Source organism: Rhinolophus sinicus, chromosome 3, assembly GCF_057876585.1.
Source record: "Rhinolophus sinicus isolate RSI-liver-muscle chromosome 3, RSI-T2T, whole genome shotgun sequence".
NCBI classification, from domain to species: domain Eukaryota; kingdom Metazoa; phylum Chordata; class Mammalia; order Chiroptera; family Rhinolophidae; genus Rhinolophus; species Rhinolophus sinicus.
Window position 1 is genome coordinate 148,142,599 of NC_142503.1, and position 19,299 is coordinate 148,161,897.

The 19,299-nt window shown below is 35.1% G+C and overlaps 1 protein-coding gene across 3 annotated transcripts in view; it reads left to right on the top strand.

Moving 5' to 3' along the window:
* UNC13C (unc-13 homolog C) overlaps positions 1-19,299 on the top strand; it is a 505,001-nt gene that overhangs the window by 413,252 nt on the left and 72,450 nt on the right. For 2 of the 3 annotated variants that reach the window (XM_074327724.2, XM_074327725.2), the window contains exons 23-25: positions 1,020-1,097; positions 1,688-1,717; positions 15,012-15,100. In XM_074327724.2, the coding sequence (XP_074183825.2) occupies positions 1,020-1,097; positions 1,688-1,717; positions 15,012-15,100 (197 nt within the window). The remainder of the gene's footprint in view (positions 1-1,019; positions 1,098-1,687; positions 1,718-15,011; positions 15,101-19,299) is intronic. The other variant, XM_074327726.2, reaches the window with a different exon arrangement.

A 19,299-nucleotide genomic window follows, 5' to 3' on the forward strand; every position in this document is an offset into this window, starting at 1 on the left:
CTATTGTTATATTTCTGCCTCCTTGGAAGCAATGAGTCAATAAACATTTTGTAAGCAAGTGTAAGGCTCTGTGTGGTACTCTGTGAGAAAGAAAAGAAGTGAAAAAAGACATAGTAACATGGACAGTGCATTTAAGTTCAGCTAGTGAGAAAGTTAAAAGCAATTCAAATGCAAAGCAAAACAAATGTCAACTGAGTGGCAAAACGATACAATCTAGAAAAGAGAAGGCTGTAACCTGAATGATGGATATGATTCAAATAGGCAAAGAGGCTAAGTGAGGAGGCCACATGCTAAGCCAAGTCACAGCATCTAGAAAGTGCAGCTGTTTTGGAGGGAATAAACAGAGTTGAGAGTCAACGATAAAGCAGTAGATGGAGATGGGAAGAACCAGATAATGAAGGGTGTTGAATACCTACATGTGGACTTCATCTGTAGCCAAGGAGAATTTATTTAACGTTTTCTTTGTTGTTGTTGTTGTTGCTGTTGTTAATTTCCTTGGACTTTTAAAAGTTCAGATGGTGTTTTGGTTTTTAAAACAGTGAAATACCATAAAAATTTAAACTAATCTGTTTCTCTTATAATAAGTCTTTAAAAACAGAATTTGGTTAATTTCTAAGTGTAAAATGCCATGATGTTAAGAATAAAAGAAACTTTAGTAGTAAGTCTTCCATGGTTTATTGTCAAAGTATATTACTATATTTGATTCTTCAAAGTGGTCAGTATATTTTTCCCTGTCCATTCTTAACTGTTAAAATGCATAATCTTAAAGTAGCAAAATTACTCTATTTGCCAAATATACAAGGACTTCAGTGATAGTTGCATATATTACTATATGTAAGGTAAACTCATTAAATAATTTAGTGTATAAAGGATTCTCACACTTTTTAAATTAAATTTATTGAGGAGACTGTCATTAGTAAAATTATATAGGTTTCAAGCATACGTTTCTATAATACATCATCTATATATTGCATTGTGTGATCTCACACCTTTTTTGTTTTTGTTTGCTTTATTTAAAGCCCTGTATATTGATGAACAATATTCAACAATTGCGGGTCCAGTTGGAAAAAATGTTTGAATCCATGGGAGGGAAAGAGGTGGGTATGTTTTTAACGTCTCTAATGACCAAATACCTACTTAGAGATCATTAGCAGCATATCTATTTGGTAATGAAGATTTTATAATCATATTTTACATGGTTTATCTAAAGCAGAGGAAATGATAATAATCTAAAACCACATTAACAACTAAGTTGATTATTATGTCCACAACAGAATACTTTAGTAAATCTCTTAGCATGTGAATGGGAGGAGAGAGAGGGTCAATAGTATTTTGTACTGTATAGTATATATGTGTATATATATATATATATATATATATATATATATATATATATACAATTGTGTATATATATATATATACATATACATATATATACACAATTAAATATGCATATGCTAATGATCTGTAAAGTTCCGCAAATTGCAGATTTTTTTTAACCATATTGTTCAATGTCAACTTGATATCAATGTTTGTTCTGAAATGTGTCTTGTGGCGCTGGTGGTTTTTGATATGTTGGTGATTTATTGTTCACATCTAAAAATGTCTATCAAAAATGTCTTGTATGCTGTGTCTGTAATGTGTCGTGTCTTTGTCCAATGTCTTTGACTTGCAATTCCATGAGCAGAAGAAGGAAGGAGAAAGATTCTTTTATGAGGTTTGTGATAGTTAGCATCTGATCGTTTACCTGGCTGATTTCCCCCTGAAACCTAACGACCATTGCACTTCCCACTTATTCTCATTTGCTTGTTTGGATCAGGCAAACATTGCAATACTAGCTACGCACCTGCCTCCTCCTGCTGCCACAGCCTTTCCTTTCACAAACCAACGTGAGCATCCGGAAATTAAGGACTAGAGATGGTCCTGAGAGGGAAGCTCCTGCGGCTGGCATTCTCCCACCATCACCCCCTCCATAAAACAATCCCAAAGGTGGCTAGCATATGGGGCTATATCTATTTTAGGTTTTATTTCCATTGTTTCTTATTGTGATAAGACTCTGAGATATATATAAAACTAGGTTGGATTTCAGAGCAAAGATCCCTTTCATAAGGCCAAAAGTGCTTCTTTTGAGATTGGGCCTCTTCACATGTGAGGTTGACCTGAAGGAGACATTTATACATTTCCCCCCCAATGTCTTTTCCATCAGCCTCACACCTCAGTCTTTTGAAAGATGAACTTGCTATTTAGCATCCTACAAATGAGCAGTACGAGGATGCACGTGTGTAGGTACAACACTTCAAAAATGTACTTCCGTGAGCTGTGCGGCCACTGCAGCCGCAGTCTAGTTTGAATACAATAAAGCTCCATTCCCCAAAGTGTCTTACTGATTTTGCACCGTTTGAGAGCATCAATCTCATTTTTAGAGTTCTCTCGCTGAATTAGGTGAGAACAAGCAATTGGGGATCATAAGTGGAGATTCCCTTTGATGTTTTATATTCAGACTTTAAGTCCACTTACTGTTTTTGAAAAGTAGTGAACAAATTACTGATTTCTTGTGGGAAATTCTATCTCCTTTTAGTGGATTTTAAGGACCACAAATCATTTATGGATGACGTTATATTTAAAATTCCACATTTCCAGAAATTTGTCCTAACGCTACTACTATGTTATTAGTCTTTGAGGTTGAACTCTAATGTGAGTGATATATTGCTAAGCTGCAAATTAACCAGTCAAATCATACTTGTACTTAAAAAGAAACTGTGTGGGCCAAGCTATTCACTAACTGGAAAAGTTGCAAGGTAGCTTGTTCACCAATCAAAAATGGATTCCTTATTTCAGATAAATCTCCAGCTTCAACTGTGTATGTTTCACATTATAAATGTGGTTGCAAATCAATGGCTATATCATGGAACTCTTCCTCTTACCAGAGAAAATTATGAAAATAGATATACTGAGCTTGGTGCCTTCTCCCTTTATAACTCTCGCAATATCAATTGCTAAACTCCTCACACATAAAATTTTAAAGGAAAATTCAAGTAAGTAAATGAATGTTTAGCCTCTAAGAGTGTAATTTGTTAGAGAGACAGCATGGATCCTAGATCCTTTCTTTCCTACATTTAAATATTTTTCTTCCCCTCCTTCCCTCTCTTTCCCCTTCTCCATGTTCTCTTATCTCCCTTTCTATGCACATTTCTCTCCTTTTCAATTTTCATCTCTTGTCATCTGCTGCTGAGAAAAACCTTCAGGAAGGCCCAGTCAGCATTGCACAGGGGTTGATGAAATGTCAGGAGGAAACAATACCTGAACCCAAGTCTGACTGTAACATACAGCCTCCCAGACAGAAAATAAGCTTTATTGTTAATACAGAATTATGTTAGAGTTGCTGGTTGCTACACTTAGCCACCTCTAAGTCACCAGAATCTCAAAATAATAGCAGAGCCTTTCCAATCCAGTTATCTATAAATGGCAATATCTAAATGGGGTTCTTAACTCAGAGCTTTTATAAAGATGAAAAGGATTTTATTGAGAATGACAGAATTCATCTTTTTGATATGAAAAGTATATATGACACTTAAAATGGGCTTATTCCATGGCCTTTAAATGTAATACTAGTGTCAATTCCTAGTTTTTCTTCACAGTGGAACTGGTTATAAAACATTGACTGGTATTACAAAGGGAAACTTTCCAACATAGATCGTATCCTTCTTTTAGGAGTTAAATCTTGTCCCCTACCATCTGTGCTAGGATGTGCATCTCTTGCTACAAAAATCTAATTAGCAAATGATTGCTTGTGTACTTGCTCAAAATAGTTTTGAATGCCATGTGTTTATTAGTTGGCTTCTAACAACAGTGTTGCTTGCCTCTAATACTATCTGCACAATGCGCCATCTGCAGGCCTGGTTGCATGATGCTGTAGCTCTCAGTTGCTTTAACCCAACCCTGTTTGGGGCAGCTGCTCTTTCTTTGCAGGGTCGGTCTCTTTTACCTCTGGAAACAGAAAGAGTGTTTAAAACCTTGGTTGGTGGAACAATTCTCTCTTTGTATGGAATCCAAGATGGAAGCATTGCCTAACTGGATGACAACCTTGGGTTGATGCTATTGACAGTGGTTCCCAAAGCAGTCACATGAGCAGTTGCTGTTAACAATTGCATGAACAATACCCTGTGAGCCATGTGGGCACGTTCTTTTCCAATGCCCCATTTAGAAAAAAATTAAAAGGAAAAAGCAAACCACTAAGTTTCTTCTCCTATAAAATGATTTTCCAATACACTTCCCTGCATACAAATTAAGAGTATCTTTTGGCATAACAACTCTGATTACACTAGAAAATTTCAAAAAAGAAGAAAAAGAAAAATGTCACACAAACCCTGAAGCAAAAGTCACCTTTAGGAATGAGGCCCAGAGCCTGTTTATTGAAAAGCATGCCAAGTGATTTTTTTATGTGCATACAGTTTTGGGAATCACTATGCTAAAACGGATAAAATAGCCAACCCATGGTATGGACTGACCGGAGGTAGAAATTACATTATTTATACCACAATCCCCATACTGTATTACCTGTCCCTTTATAATACAATAACAAAAAAATAATTATCAGGATGCCAGCTAATCATTTTCATTCATTGGTGAATAATTGTATTATTATCCTATAAAAGTTCAAATAGCTCAAAAGTAAAACAGATATATTTTGGTTTATATTAATAGCTTACTTATTTCCTGAATATAATTTCAGTGCACATCAATTGCAAATAAACACCTACACTGCATTCATGTTTTTTCATAAACTCATATTGCTACAGCTTATGGAAAGGATTTAGTTGTGTTTCCTTGATCTGCAATGTAATTTGTACAAGTACATAAAAAGAAAATCACATAATCCAAAATTTAATTTCTTTTCAGGAAGTCATAATTTATTATGAAATGCTATAGAACTTGTAATCGACTTAGAAGAATTATAACTGTGCTGTGTAAGCAAAAGATGTATTACTCCTTCACATTATTGTGCTGATACAATCGTCTTGAATGGTAGAATCCATAATTTTCCTTAGGCCTGCTAATCTTTTGATAGCATTTCAAACTCTAGAAGTTAGCCATTATTAAGATATTTAGAGGAAATAAGGGGATTTGTTTATGTAGCTAAACTCTCTCATTCTGCTGACTACAAAGCAAACTAATTAGATACAACAATAGTGATATTTTTGATATATCTCAAAAAGGATTGAATCCCTTGGCTCATCTCATTGTGGTAACCTTTCCTGAATGAGGCAAAGGAATCTGGAACATAACCCCACCTATCCTAAAAATGTATATATTTTAATGAGCAACTTAATTATTCTTTCATTTCAGAGATGTATATCTCTATCACTTTTCATTTTTTAATGATGATTTTGATGTGTCTGTTAGATACAGCATCTGACTACCCAAAAGCATATGCATGTAGCTGATTGAAATTCATCGTAAAATCTTTTAGACGGATGGACTCAGTCTTCAGCAAGGCAACCCTTGACCAGAGAGCACAGAAATTAACTTTTGTCATATTTTACTTAGCGTTATCCTCTCAACTTTATACTTGCTGGGCAATAGGGAATTGAAGATCACTGCTTTAAAGGAAATAACACATATCATAACACACACATTGCAGAATTCCATCCCCAGAATGTTTGATTCAATGGGTCTGGGTTGGGACCCGATGATTTGCATTTGTAACAAATTCCCAGTGATGCTGATGCTACTGGTCAGGGGATCACATTTTGAGAATCACTGCTCTTTGCTTTTAGAACAGCAACCAGGTAATTAGGAAATGGCTCCGAATATCCCTCGGTGTTTTCCAGGCACCAGTCCTAACTGACCTGTGTAATATGTTTTCAATCTTGAGAACACATGGGACTCAGTGTGTTTGAATGGACCTTGAGACAGCATGCAATAGCGCAGGTAAATATTTGGATTAAATAATATGAGTCTCAAATTATACGTGTCCCATTTGCACTCATATACAAATACCCAACATTTCTTCTTTGACATTCTGGACTTATGCTTACATATAATATAAAATCTTATTAAAAGAGGTGGTGTAGTTGTAAAGAGGCTGAGCTTTATGTTCAGGTTTCTGATCTGTCCCACCTTTTCTCCTTAACACAACTAGAGATATACTTCACTCGTTGATAATTAATGAGAATCAATCTGCTATTGGTATCTCTTTTCAGCAATTGCATAGAAAATTAGTAAAGTATTAGTCTTAGATGTCACTAGATAACAAACAATTTTAACTAGTTGTGTTCTGTCCTCCTTTTAGTTCTAAAATGTTTCCTAAAGCAATTTGCAAAGTTCTTTCTATTTAACTGAAGTGTCTAGTGTTACATGTGTATATTTATTGTTCCTGTAGGGGACAGGAATTGAGATAAGAAATTTTTAAAAAATATAAAAACAGATACCTTAGGCCTCAGAATCTTACAAGGAGTAAGATCTTTGAAAACAACAGCTAGAACAGAGATCTCTTTAGCACCCGTTGAAAGAGATATTTAGAAGCCAAATGTTCCATCCTGCCTGGACCACTTTAAGCATTTTTCCCCCTCTGGGTTGACCACTTCATGAAAAACAGGCTAGAGTACACTGAACATGGAGACAGAATTTACTCCTTTATTAGCCCATTCAATACATTTATTTACTGAACACCTATTATGAGCTATAGATTTTATTAGGTAACAGAGAGACAATAATTACTGAGATGAAGACCCCACCCTCAGAGAACTCCAAATTCATCAGGGAGCCAAAACATTTAATTAAAAAGGGAAGGTTTGCGGGGGGAAACCTCCAATACTTTCTAAACTTGAAAATCTACTTCAAATGAAAGTTGTCCTTCTTGTACTTTATCCCACAACAATTCGAAGAATAAACGCAAACCCTTAGCCTCTTACTCTGTAAATAAAGCTCAAAGGTGAGGTGTCATTTGGCTGAATGACAGTTTATTTAGTTTCATGACAGCAGATAACCAGAAGCACTGAATGCTTGACGTGCTAAGCTTTTATTTTGGCAGCACGCAGATACTGCCTTGTTTCTTTCTCCTCCCAACCATCTCTGCAATTAAAGAAACTGAACTTAATAGAAAATTAAGAGAATAATGAGGGCCAGGAGGGCAAATTGCATCGAGGTGGTTTAATAAATATGATTAAGACTCTAGCACTACTACCACACAAAGTTCAGCAAACTGCTAAGCTTGTGAAATTAAGAAAAGGGAGGCTGCGGGATCGGGGTGAGCGACCCATGTCAAAATGAAATACTGACCCAGGCAGGTGCCACTTGTTAACCCCAATCCCTAGAGGGGTCCAGAGAGATCAGAGGATCACTCTTGCACTGAGTAAAAGTCTCTTTTTAAACTAATCTCTCTCTGAATCTTAAGAAAGCATGAGGGAATGCAAGCCACAGCCAGAAGGGAGAGAAATAGTTTTACTTTAACTGCCATATTCTATCTGAGACCTATTTTGTCTTATTATCCCCTTTGCTTGTTTACACCTGCCTTAACAAACCATAGATCAACGCAGAAACTGGTAAAACTGACTTCTTCAACCCAGCCTATCCTCCCTCTTCTTCTACTTGGCAGAGTGGAACATATATTTTGTGTCTCGTTTCTTCTATTCCTGACTTATCCCTACTCTGTGTAGTTTCACTTAGCCAACTAATGTATGGAGCTCATAAGCCCGAAGTTCCTTCCCAGTCAAGTTATCGTATTTGTTTGTATGTTTTTAATGACTATTTTTGGAAGAAATTTTCTTAAAATAATATAGCTTTTTAGAATGCTGTTTTTCAATACTCATGTGATCTCACAATACGTCATGTCGCATGGGACATTATCTAAGCCTGGGTTTTCCCCACCTATGAAAAAGAGGGAGTTGAACTATGATTTCTGAAGTTGACTTTTGCTCTAAAATCCTGTGGTTATACAGAAAAGAACCTTGTTAGCAATCCGTAGTGTGATAGTGTGTGTTTTCTGTGAGAAAGAAAAAAATGTTAAAGAGAAAACAATGTCATGTCACTCACATGAGGTTTGAAGATAATGTTTTTTTAAAGTTCAGAGAAATGGAAATAGAAAAATTCATAATTTCTTATATATTCATTAACTCAAAACTACATTGAATGAATTATAAAAGATATTGAATGAAATATGAAAGATAAGGCAATTTTTTTAGCTGTCTAAGCTGAAGAACATAACAACATATCTCAAAGGCATTTGGTTGATTTGAAATGCAATGACAGTTGGATTTACTGCATGCTATCTTTAATTAGGATGAGAGACAGCTACTGAAGTTCTTCACTTTCTGAAACCGAGAAGTTAGAAGCATGAATTTATAGAACTGAAACCTCTACTATAACAGTTCATTCAACCTGAATGGCATAGGAAAATTCCATAGTCTGTCCATGAAAATGATCTTGAAAGTTCTTGGGGGAAGGTTTCCCCTCAAGGAATAAAAACAGAAACAAAAAACAGGGCAGCTTTGGTAGAGCGTGGGCGTGTTGTTTGCAGTAGAGAGGACCATGTATTCTTTTATTTCTGACACCGCATGATCCATGCTGAACATTGTAGCTCTACAAAGTAATTTAGGGCATTTTGAGGAATGTAACCTGCTGCTAGATTCACTAGGGAATTTTCACTGATTTCTCAATCATATATTTTTAAAAAGTTGAGCCAGGTATTTTAGGATGAATAAGTTTTTGGTCAAAGAGAAGGGTTGGATAGAAGTGATCTTTTCAAAATAAAACAAATAGCAAGAGCTCAGACAAGACTGTAAGAAATTGCTGGAAGTACTTCCCTGGTTGAAATCCATTGGGGGTGGAGAGGGAAAGGGTTGGCAGGCACCATTATCATATTTGAGCTTCATTAAAACAACTCTAAGAACAGTTAGGATGGAATAGAAGAGGGAAAACAGGTACAAGAATACAACTTGGAAATGATTGTAGTATAATCTGCATGAGGAAAATCCTCCATCAGAAAATGAGGATAGGATAGATGAAGAAAACATTTCAGAGATATTGTCAGTCATATCTGGTATCAAAGTGAATGTGGAAAGGAGAGACAGAGGAGTCAAAGATGACTTTCACAGTTCTGCCTTAAGCAATTGTATGCTGTCAATCAAATCAGAGACAATCAGAATACAAATAAGTGAAGGATAGGCAGGTAAAAAGTTCCCTCATTGATATGTTGAGCTTGACGTCATCAAAGTCTTGGTTCGTCGGCACATGGCAATATAGACATGATGCTCAGGCATCCTGGTAAAGGTGTAGATAATAGATTTGGGGGGTCATTAGCATAGAGGTGGTAGTTGATGCCATACTGTGTTTCCCCGAAAATAAGACCTAGCCAGAAAATCAGCTCTAATGCATCGTTTGGAGCAAAAATTAATATAAGATCCAGTATTATATTATATTATATTATATTATATTATATTATTATATTATATTATATTATTATATTAAGACCCAGTCGTATATTATAGTAAAATAAGATGGGGTCTTATATTAATTTTTGCTCCAAAAGACACATTAGAGCTGATTGTCCAGCTAGGTCTTATTTTCGGGGAAACACGGTAGGGATGAGTATGATTGCTCAAGAAGAGAATAAAGAGTGAAAAGAAAAGGAGTGGGAAGGGAAAACTGAAGGACATTGATATTTATGGATAAACAGAAGAAAAGAGGTCAACAAAAGAAATACACAAAGCATGGGCAGAAAAATAAGTGCTGGGAGAAGATAGTCTCTAGAGAAGCAAGCACATAAAGAGCTTGAGAAATAGAATCAACAACAGTATGAATGCAGGCTAAGTAGAATAAATAAAATCATTGGATGTGATAATTAGGAGATCGTGGGTGACCTATGTGTGAGCACTTCAACAGAGTATCTAGAGCAGAAACCTCACTCCACAGACTAATGGATATTTAAGAAATAAGGATGTGGAGGCAACAAGTTTTACACTTATGTTTTGAGCAATTTGAAGAGTAGAAAAGATACAAAAGTTCCAAATAAATTGGGTTTTTTCTTTCAATATTCTAGTTTTCATTTTAGCATAAACGTTATTTGAGCACAGTTATAGAATGGGGTAATAAAAATAATGATGGAGGGATGGAAGATAGAAAAGGATATTTGCTGAAACAAAATCCAAAAGAAGGAACCAAGAGCTCAAGTTGAATAATATTTTTTTCTTGGAAATGAGACTTACTCTCTCATAGCAATAGTGGTGCAGTGAGCATTTATTAAAGGATTTTCTGCAGAAGTCATGAGGAGGGTGTGACCACCAGACTAATGATCAAATTTTTGATCCTGTGAAGATGAGGGTCAGGGAGCTTCTTTAGATGAACAAATAATGGAACCCTAACACTGATGAACTGAATACGAAGAAAGGCAGCCTGGTAGCCTACAGAAAAGAGACAGGAAATAAGATAGTAATGAACACTGTGAAAAACGAATAAAGATCCTTAACTTCTGCCATACAAAGTCGTATTTTTTCAAGAGTTTGTATTGAGTTATCAAAAGAGTTTAAATGCCACTTTCCAATGCACTAGTTATATATAGCAAGATATTGATGGTTGGTTGATTTAACAGTTGCTGTTGTAATAAGAAGCTGGAATAAAATGTAATCCCCTTTAGCTCCCCTAGGGAAAGACTTTGTGCTGGAAAACAAACATGCAGTGTGGTTATGGTAACCATATTTTTTGAACCAAACAAGTAACAGGATGTAATCTGACATGGTCCTGCAATGAGACAAATATCTGAAATCAGGACTAAGCTGTTAACTCCAAAATATATGGTTGCTAAGGAATGAAAGATTTCAAGTGCAAAAGTATTCTATTAATAGTCAATGCAAAGTATCATTCCAAGGAGGAGTTCTCTGGATATCAGGATTTTCTTTGAGGAAATCTGTTCATGCTTCCTTCTGCCCTAATCTCCTTCCTCAAATATTTGGTAAATGCCTAGGCATGCAGGACACTGGGGCTGATGCCTCGATAGAAACCGAAAACAGAGTTCCGCCATGGAAGACAGAGATTTATGAGAGAACAATTAGAAGAGAGATTGTGTAGACAGTTATAGTAAAAAGAATAGTTAGTGCAGAAGGTAAAGCTACTAACTGCCTGGGGGGAGCAACATTTGGGAGAAGATTTGCAAAAGGAGGTAATTAGTAAATTGTCTTTAAAAGAAAAGAAGTAAGCCTCACGAAAAAAGAACTTATAAAATATTGGGTTGGTGCAAAAGTAATTGTGGTTTAAAAGGTTAAAAACAATTGCAAAAACTGCAATTACTTTTGCACCAACCTAATACCTTGCCTGCTAGCTGTCTCTTCCAGATAAGTCATTTATATTACTACGGCTCAATGGTGTAAAATATCTCAATGGAGTAAAAATTCAGATACTACCTGTACATAACTGAGATTCATTCTGATCATTAGAACCACACTTCGCTAGCCTAGATTTTGGAATTCCCAAACCTTTCACAGAATGTGGATAAAATGTGTTTTGCAAGCTTTACTATAAACTCAGAATGTGATTCAGTATTCTTAAATTTTCATTGAATACCTCGTTACATGGAGCTATTTATTGTTTATTTTTTGTCAGCCAATTAAGTTGTTCAGGTACACCTGCTATTTCGCTGTCTAATTTAGGAAGTTTTAACTGTGACTTTTGAATGCTTGAATTTTTTTCCTTTTTTGTCTTTTAATAATAATTCAATAATTAAATGAAAAAGGTGGAAGTTAATTTTGATGTTCGATATCATATTACTTAACAGAACTAGGCTAAGATTTAAAACTGTGAAAAAAATTTAGGTATCTTTTTATCTTTCCAAAGAGGCCAATAGTTTGTAATATATGCTTTTGGTAATTTAAGCAATGAACTCTCAAAGTCCAAATTATTATTTCTTAAAACCTTTAGAGAGTTTATAGGAGTAAGGAAAATGTCCTCAATTTGATCATATCAAGAAATGCAGAACTCAACAGTTGGTAAAATTCCTGCCTAAAGAGATTATTTTATAACCGTGTTTCCCCCAAAGTAAAACCTAACCGGAAAATAAGCACTAGCATGATTTTTCCAGATGGCATCCCCTGAACATAAGCCCTACTGCGTCTTTTGGAGCAAAAATTAATATAAGACCCAGTCTTATTTCCGGGGAAACACGGAATTAGATAAGCGTGATTCTTATGCCCATTATTATTGCAAAAACCTGCAATTTGAATATTGACCTCAAAATTACTGTTCCGATTTTAATGGTTTGATGAAATGATTTAGATTAGATAAACATCAAATACAGAGGGTGCCAAAAACAATGTGTACACATTTTAAGAAAGGAAAAAACTGTATTGAAATTGTAATACAATGAATGACACTAGCATTAATTTGATTAAGACCATCTTTTGAACGAACGTCATACTACACATTGATACGTAATTCAATTCAACTTTGAAAAGTAATACATAGATAACATCTCATAAAATGTGTATACATTTTTTTGGCACCTTTGGTATTTAACTGAAGCTAAAAATTTTCTGTTTCTTTTTTTTCTTTTGACTTAATTACAAGCATTCTCTCTGAACCTACTTAGAGACTCATCCTTCTATTAAGAAATGAAAATTGTCAACCAACGTTTAAATTGCTATAGCTTGACAGTTTCAGATTTTCAAGTAACAGCCAATTATTTGATAACAAAAATCCATTCCTAGAATACTTAAGGTAGACTAAAATAATTTATGGGAAAATAGCATGATTTTATTCAACTGACTTATCTAACCATTTTTGTATGATTTTTAAGTTCATTATCTTAACAGATGAACAAACTACCTCAATGTGTATATTAAACAAATATGAAAACAAAATACAGATTTTTAAATAACAAGCAACCTCATTTCCTGAAGAGAACTCTACTGTCATACATTTTCCTGGAGGTGGTAGATATGTAGCTGGAGAATTATAACCTACCACCCATATGTTTTGCCAAGGAGTGGGGAGTCTGCAGAAGACCATATGGAGGGGATTCTCTCTCATTCCCTATTCCCCAGCATTTTCATCCAAGTGAAATAAGGTTAGACTTGGTTTTAGGACAATAGCAATAACATACAATAAAATCATTCAGCTTGCATGGTTACCTATGATTGGGTTACCTATGATTGGGACAGTCCACATATGTTTTCTTGGTTAAAGGTTGGAGAGTTATGGTTTATTAGGATAATTGTGCTTAAATGCATATCAGTGTGAGGTCTTTTTAAATAGGTATTATCTAATTTTCTTTCTGAATCACTGCTTTGCAACTAGTTGTAGCTGAATGGAACTCTCAGAAAGTATGAGACTCGAGGATATTCTAATTTTCTGACTCCTAGAGATGTCTATATCTGTTATAGCAGCCTCTGTGTCTGTAGGTAAGAGCTGTGAGCCTGTCTGATGATAGAGACAGAAGAAAGATATAAAGAGTTCAGAAGAAGCACGTAGGCTCTGATAGAGGGGCAGAAACTAACCACTCCTGCAGTCAACTGGATTTAAATCATGATTAACATCAAGCATTGGTTTGATATAACCAATAACATATCCGATGCCAAATACATTTTTTTATTTCTAATCCAATGTTTTCAGTCACGTCAACACAACCTAAAGCTACCCAGCAGCTGAGGTATATAAATAATACTTCTCCCTAACAATTTCTTAATAATGGAAAATGCTCTTGGATGATTGCAGGATCAGTATATACTACTTTTGGGTTCTGGGCTGGCTCCCAGGAGTTTAAAATGATATTGGGTCTTATATGCATTTGGTGTCATTATTAGGTTCCATTGCTTACACTGAGCCCTTCTTTAATTTGTTCTACTCCCCAAAGTTGGCTTTATTACATTCGCTTCTTTTCAATAATAGACTAGCTTGTGCAAGAACTATAGGTACTAATGGTAGGAAAGTGAATTTCTAAAGACTCAAAGGAAGATTGGCTTAAATATCAGAGAATAGGCTCGATTTCCATTTACATGAATTTCTATCAGCTTGATACACTACATCTATTATAAATCATTCTGTTTTAACAACTCATTTGCAAAATCATAATTAACGAACAGGATAAATTTTTCTAAATGCTGGTAAGTTTGTGTTGATGTTTAATTTTAATTATAAAAATATTCTGCCACGTTAATAGATTGATTATTTGTTTGTTTTTATTTATTTATAGTGTAACTTATTTTGTAATATTAACATTCCTTTAAGAACTGAAATTAGATAAAAAGAAAAGTTGGCTTTTAAAGTTTGCGCTATAAAAACAGCATTTAAAAAGTTATCTCGATTTAATTATTTTTTTCTTTTGCCCCCAAATTTACTCAGTTGCTTAGTTCTAAGCTAGTAATACTTGGATATTTAAAGATAAATGTTTTAAATAAATAAATAAAACAGGCTACTTTGAATTTTAAGCTCTGAGTTGCAAATTGACACCCAGGGAGGGAAGTCAGGCCTATCACTTCCAGAGAAACGTTGGAGCACTTGGATAATGGTTTAGCCTATTACAGTTCTTGATAAAATATGAAAACACTTTCAAATAAGGCATGATGCAATACTCAAAAATGATTTTTACCAATTTAAAAAAAAATTTTAAGGGGCCTATTCATTTACAGAGATGTTAAAGATGAAAATATACTTTGAAGCAACATGTATATTCCACTAATGTATTGTTAGTTTTTCTAAGTTATGAAGTTACCATGTCCTGAAGCTTATGTTGTTATGCCCTGCAGCCCATTGCTATAGCCAACAAAGGCTTTGCTATCTAGCTCTTATTTGTATGCATGCTATGCATTTTGATCAATTTTTTCACGGATAAAACCTCTTCTGGTTCATTTAGAATTTTCTAAATTTTGCATTTGATTTCAAAGATAAAAAGAGGAAGTGAAAAAATTACACGTGTTTTTTGTTTTTTTTAATTTGATGTTACCTTATAACAAGCAAAATGCTTATAAAAGAAAAGTATGTTTTCTCAGAACTCCTAAGTAATGTGGTTTATGGTCTCTCTGCAGCTAGATCCTGAAGCTAGTACTATTCTAAAAGAACTTCAAGTTAAACTCAGTGGGGTTCTGGATGAGCTCAGCGTCACTTACGGTGAAAGGTAAGTGGCCTAAGTAGTTATTATCCAAAGGCTATAGGTCTCAGTTAATAGTAACCATGCCGTCAGTGCTGTTTCTCTCCGATGACTGGCTAAATCCGTTTAACTTTGAGACTGAATCTAGGTATCATCTCCTCTGGAAAGTTTCCATGACCCTGTAATCTTATAGTGATGCCTTGCTATGTGCTCCCCAGAACTGTATCCATTAGTTGGATAGCACTTACAACACTGCTCTAAGTTCTGGTTTACTTGCCTATTTCCCTCACCTGATTATATGCTTCTTAAGGGCAGAAACCATATCTCATTCCTATTGCAGTTGTAGTGTTTAGAGCTTAGCAATTGACTGTTAAAAGAATAGAGGGTGGGAAGAAGGAAGGGAGAAAATCTTTACATACATAGGAAGTATGAATTGCATTAATGCCATATCTATCAAGGTGGTTGCACTTCCGAATTACTAAATTCCAACTCCATAACTGAATAAAATCAGAATTCTAGGTTTTAGGGCTTAGGGGTCTTAATACAATTACTCCATAGGAAACTACTGATACGTTCATATATTCTCTATTTTTTTGAATTATCTTTGCTTGCCTATGGTATTGTTCTAAAGAGAGAGAGTTCATCCTATATAAACTTCATTTCGGTCCTACAGTACAAGGCCATCATCTCATCATCAAATGTTAAAATAAACAGGAAAGCAAACACACCTTTAAAGAGGCTCATTAATTTCAAACAGAACTTGGTTGAAATATTGGCTCACTAAATGTTGACTTACTATTTTAAACTATGTGTCCAGTTATCAGATGAAACTAAAACTTACTTTTACGATGAGGGCTAGCTAGCTCTTTGACTTCCACTCATTACTTATTATTGTGTTTTGGAAAAGATAACCTCCTAATAAACATTTATGGATAGTTATGCCACTTATAAATCAGAGAGAATAAAGTGAAAAAGACATCAAAAGCTTCATATTTTTTCTCAAATATAGGAATAAGGCAAAGTAAAAAAAAAATCCCACATTGGCCTCCTCTCAGGTATCAGAGGGTGTGCTGATTGTCTCTGTAGAGCCCACCTTCACAGGTCACATTCTGAGGGAGACACAGCCTGCTGTATTGAGCTTAGGGTAGTCACTCTGCCGTTTATTTTATGTCGTTAGCTGACCTGGATGATCTAGGCTTTCTTGGCCTAGATCTTAATAAGCAATTTGAAGGTTTTGTTTACCTGGAGTTGGAAGGATAGACATTGTCCCAAACAATGGGGGCTCATTGGGTCTGACTTGGGGTGACACTTAGCAATGGGTCACTCAATCAGTTATTTTAGGTTTAAGTCTGTTTATTCCAGTTGTGAATTTAATTGTGGTTAGCCAAAAGAAAGACTGTGGCCTTCAGTGAGGAAAGCAAAAATCAAGATTATATAGCAAAGTTAGGGGGATAAAAGAAGGTCAGGAATAGCTAGAGGTGTTTGTAACTTTATGGGAAATAAGATGACTAAACAGAATAGAAACTAGAATGTAAATAGAAAAAGTATATTCAAATTACTTTCTGTAATGTACCCAAATCATCTTGATGAACAAATACTTTTTATTTTGTGCTGTTTTATTTTGTTTGATGGGGGAGAATGTTCAGATTACAAAAGGTGAAATGTAATTTATGATTTGAAAAAAATTCAGAGCAAACTTCAGTTATGAAATAAGGAGTGGTGTCCAGGAGGGCACTTGATGGGCTTCGTTCATAGGAACCCAGCTATTTTAACCTAGATATTGAAACTCTGGTTGCCCAGTATCTATTTCTTCATTTTTCTATAAACATAGGAAAGAATTTAATACTTTATTGAATTAGGGCTAGGATTATTAAAATAAATAACCGACATGGCATGCTTATAAAAAGAATAATTCTTAGATCCTTGTGTCTATGGTTTCATGTCCTACACTACTAATCAGATCTACATCACTTCCACAGGGTGGGAGGGAAGTCCATAATGATCGTGCGATCATGCTGTGAAGTCACACTGGATAATTTTGTCTGGAGCTACCCTTCCTAGAGTCTAAATTAGCAGTCTAGAGCTTTAAAATTATGTGCATAATTAATTGTCCAAACTCCATTTCATCTGGTGTTACTAAAACCCACAGTTCAATAATTCTACTGTATGTGGCAAGTAAGATGATTTTGCAGTAAAGCCAGGGAAGAGCCAAACCACACATCTGAAGCCCAAGTTCCTGGGTTCCTGACATGGTCACAGAGCACCCACCTAGGAACTGAGACGAAGTGATATCCCTTCAGTGCGATCATAAAGATGTTCTTAAAATTTACAAAACTTGTGCCACTTAAGTTTCTGCTTACACACATATTTTGAAGTTTCTTTGTTGTTTTTTTTTTTAATTTACTACATTTCTTTTAATGATTTATTTGGTACCAGGGGCTGGCTGGATTAAGTAAACAAAGAATTCAAGAACATTTCATAGGAATTCTTCTGTGTTTGGCTTTTTGGGTGCTCACAGAGTCTGTCATTATTAACTGGTAATAATTCAAGCTGACTAAAAAATACATTTTCAACCAAAAAAAAAAATGGATAGAATAAAAAGATTTTTTTAGGTCAATTTACCCAAAATGGATAGAGGCGAAAGATTTTTAGATGAAATGCAGGTATCGGTTGGTTCACCTTGGACTAATAGGAGATAGAACTTTCCCTCAAACACTGTTAACCCTTCCTCCATATGCCTGATCCCACACACACAGCCAGCTTTTGGTGGGAGTTTACCATATCTGTCTGTTGTAGGAAGATATTTGCACATTTTTGGAATGTGAGTATCATACCTTCTGCTTAGTCTGTCTTCCACCCAATACACTGATTTGAGAATCAGTGTGAAAGAAAGTGTTACTTCAAAGGTGAGTATTACTACACTCAACAGGATCACTGATAACCCAGTGGTAAATCAACCAGTTCAAAATTTCCAACATTATTTACCTTTCTTTTCTATTGCCCACCTTTTCTATCTACCAACTCTCCCCTCACTGAATAACAGACCCCACCACCACTACCACCCCCGCTTCTTACCTTCTCTATCATCCCCATCACCCTCTCCCACAACCACTACCAGACAAATGTCCAAAGGCAGGTCCAGCCAGGTAAATGCCAACTGGTCATACATTTGGATTCCTTTGGACCTGAGCATGAAAGAGGGTGCTTCATTGAATTAGATAAATATTCAGAGAACCAAGAAATGAATCACATCTGTAGGGGCAAGCTGAGATCCAAGGATCAAGGAACCAAATACAAATGCCAAGTCCAGAGGGACGAGAATGTTGTCAGCAGTAAAAGAAGTCAAGGAAAAGTCAGGAGCCAAGATGGAAACAGACCAACATGATGGTAGAAGTAGAATCAGGCCTTGACTATATGCTCAAAATTATGGACCAATATTTATAAACCTGTTATAAAGAGCAAGAAAAATATCCAAGTTGAGACCATTTAAGATTTATCAAAGATTTCCTATATTAGATAGCAAAGCCAAAAACTGGAAAAATTAAATATTTGACAACAGGCTAACTGAAATATTTCCATAATATAAATTCTAAAATAAAAGGTCTCAGATGTGCTACAAAAACAGGAAATTTTATGTCTTGTTCATTGCTGTATCTTCAGCACCTTGTAACTGAGATTGTCACATAATAAGTATTTATTAAATATTTGTAGAATGCATGCATACCTTGGTAAATAAATGTAGTCTTTCTATTTAATTAATAATAGATGCATTATATAGTGAAAATTCCTAAACGTCTATGTAAAATTTGAGGAATTGGTGCATTTGGATACTTCTCCAATAATATGAATTCTATAATCTTTGTGTGTAGAGGAAGAAGAGGAATGAGTCTGACTAAATTGCAATACTAAAATGAACTCTTTCTTTCTAATCATTACTATTCTAGTAATGTGACCATTTCCCAAGTTTTCATTTTTTCATTGATCCCATTCTCCTAAATACTTTTTTTTTCCTGCCTACACATGTGTTATAATTAATCCTGTCGCTGGAAATACGACAGTATAAAGGAATGGTGATGCTAAGTCTCCACTATTTAAAGCTCTTATTACTTGCTGTTGCTTTGGTAAGAATCACCAAAACTAATATAGGGGTATAAAGAATGAAAACATAGTAATAATGCTAAGAATCACTCTTCACAGACTTATTTAAATTCTTAGAGTGGTGAGGC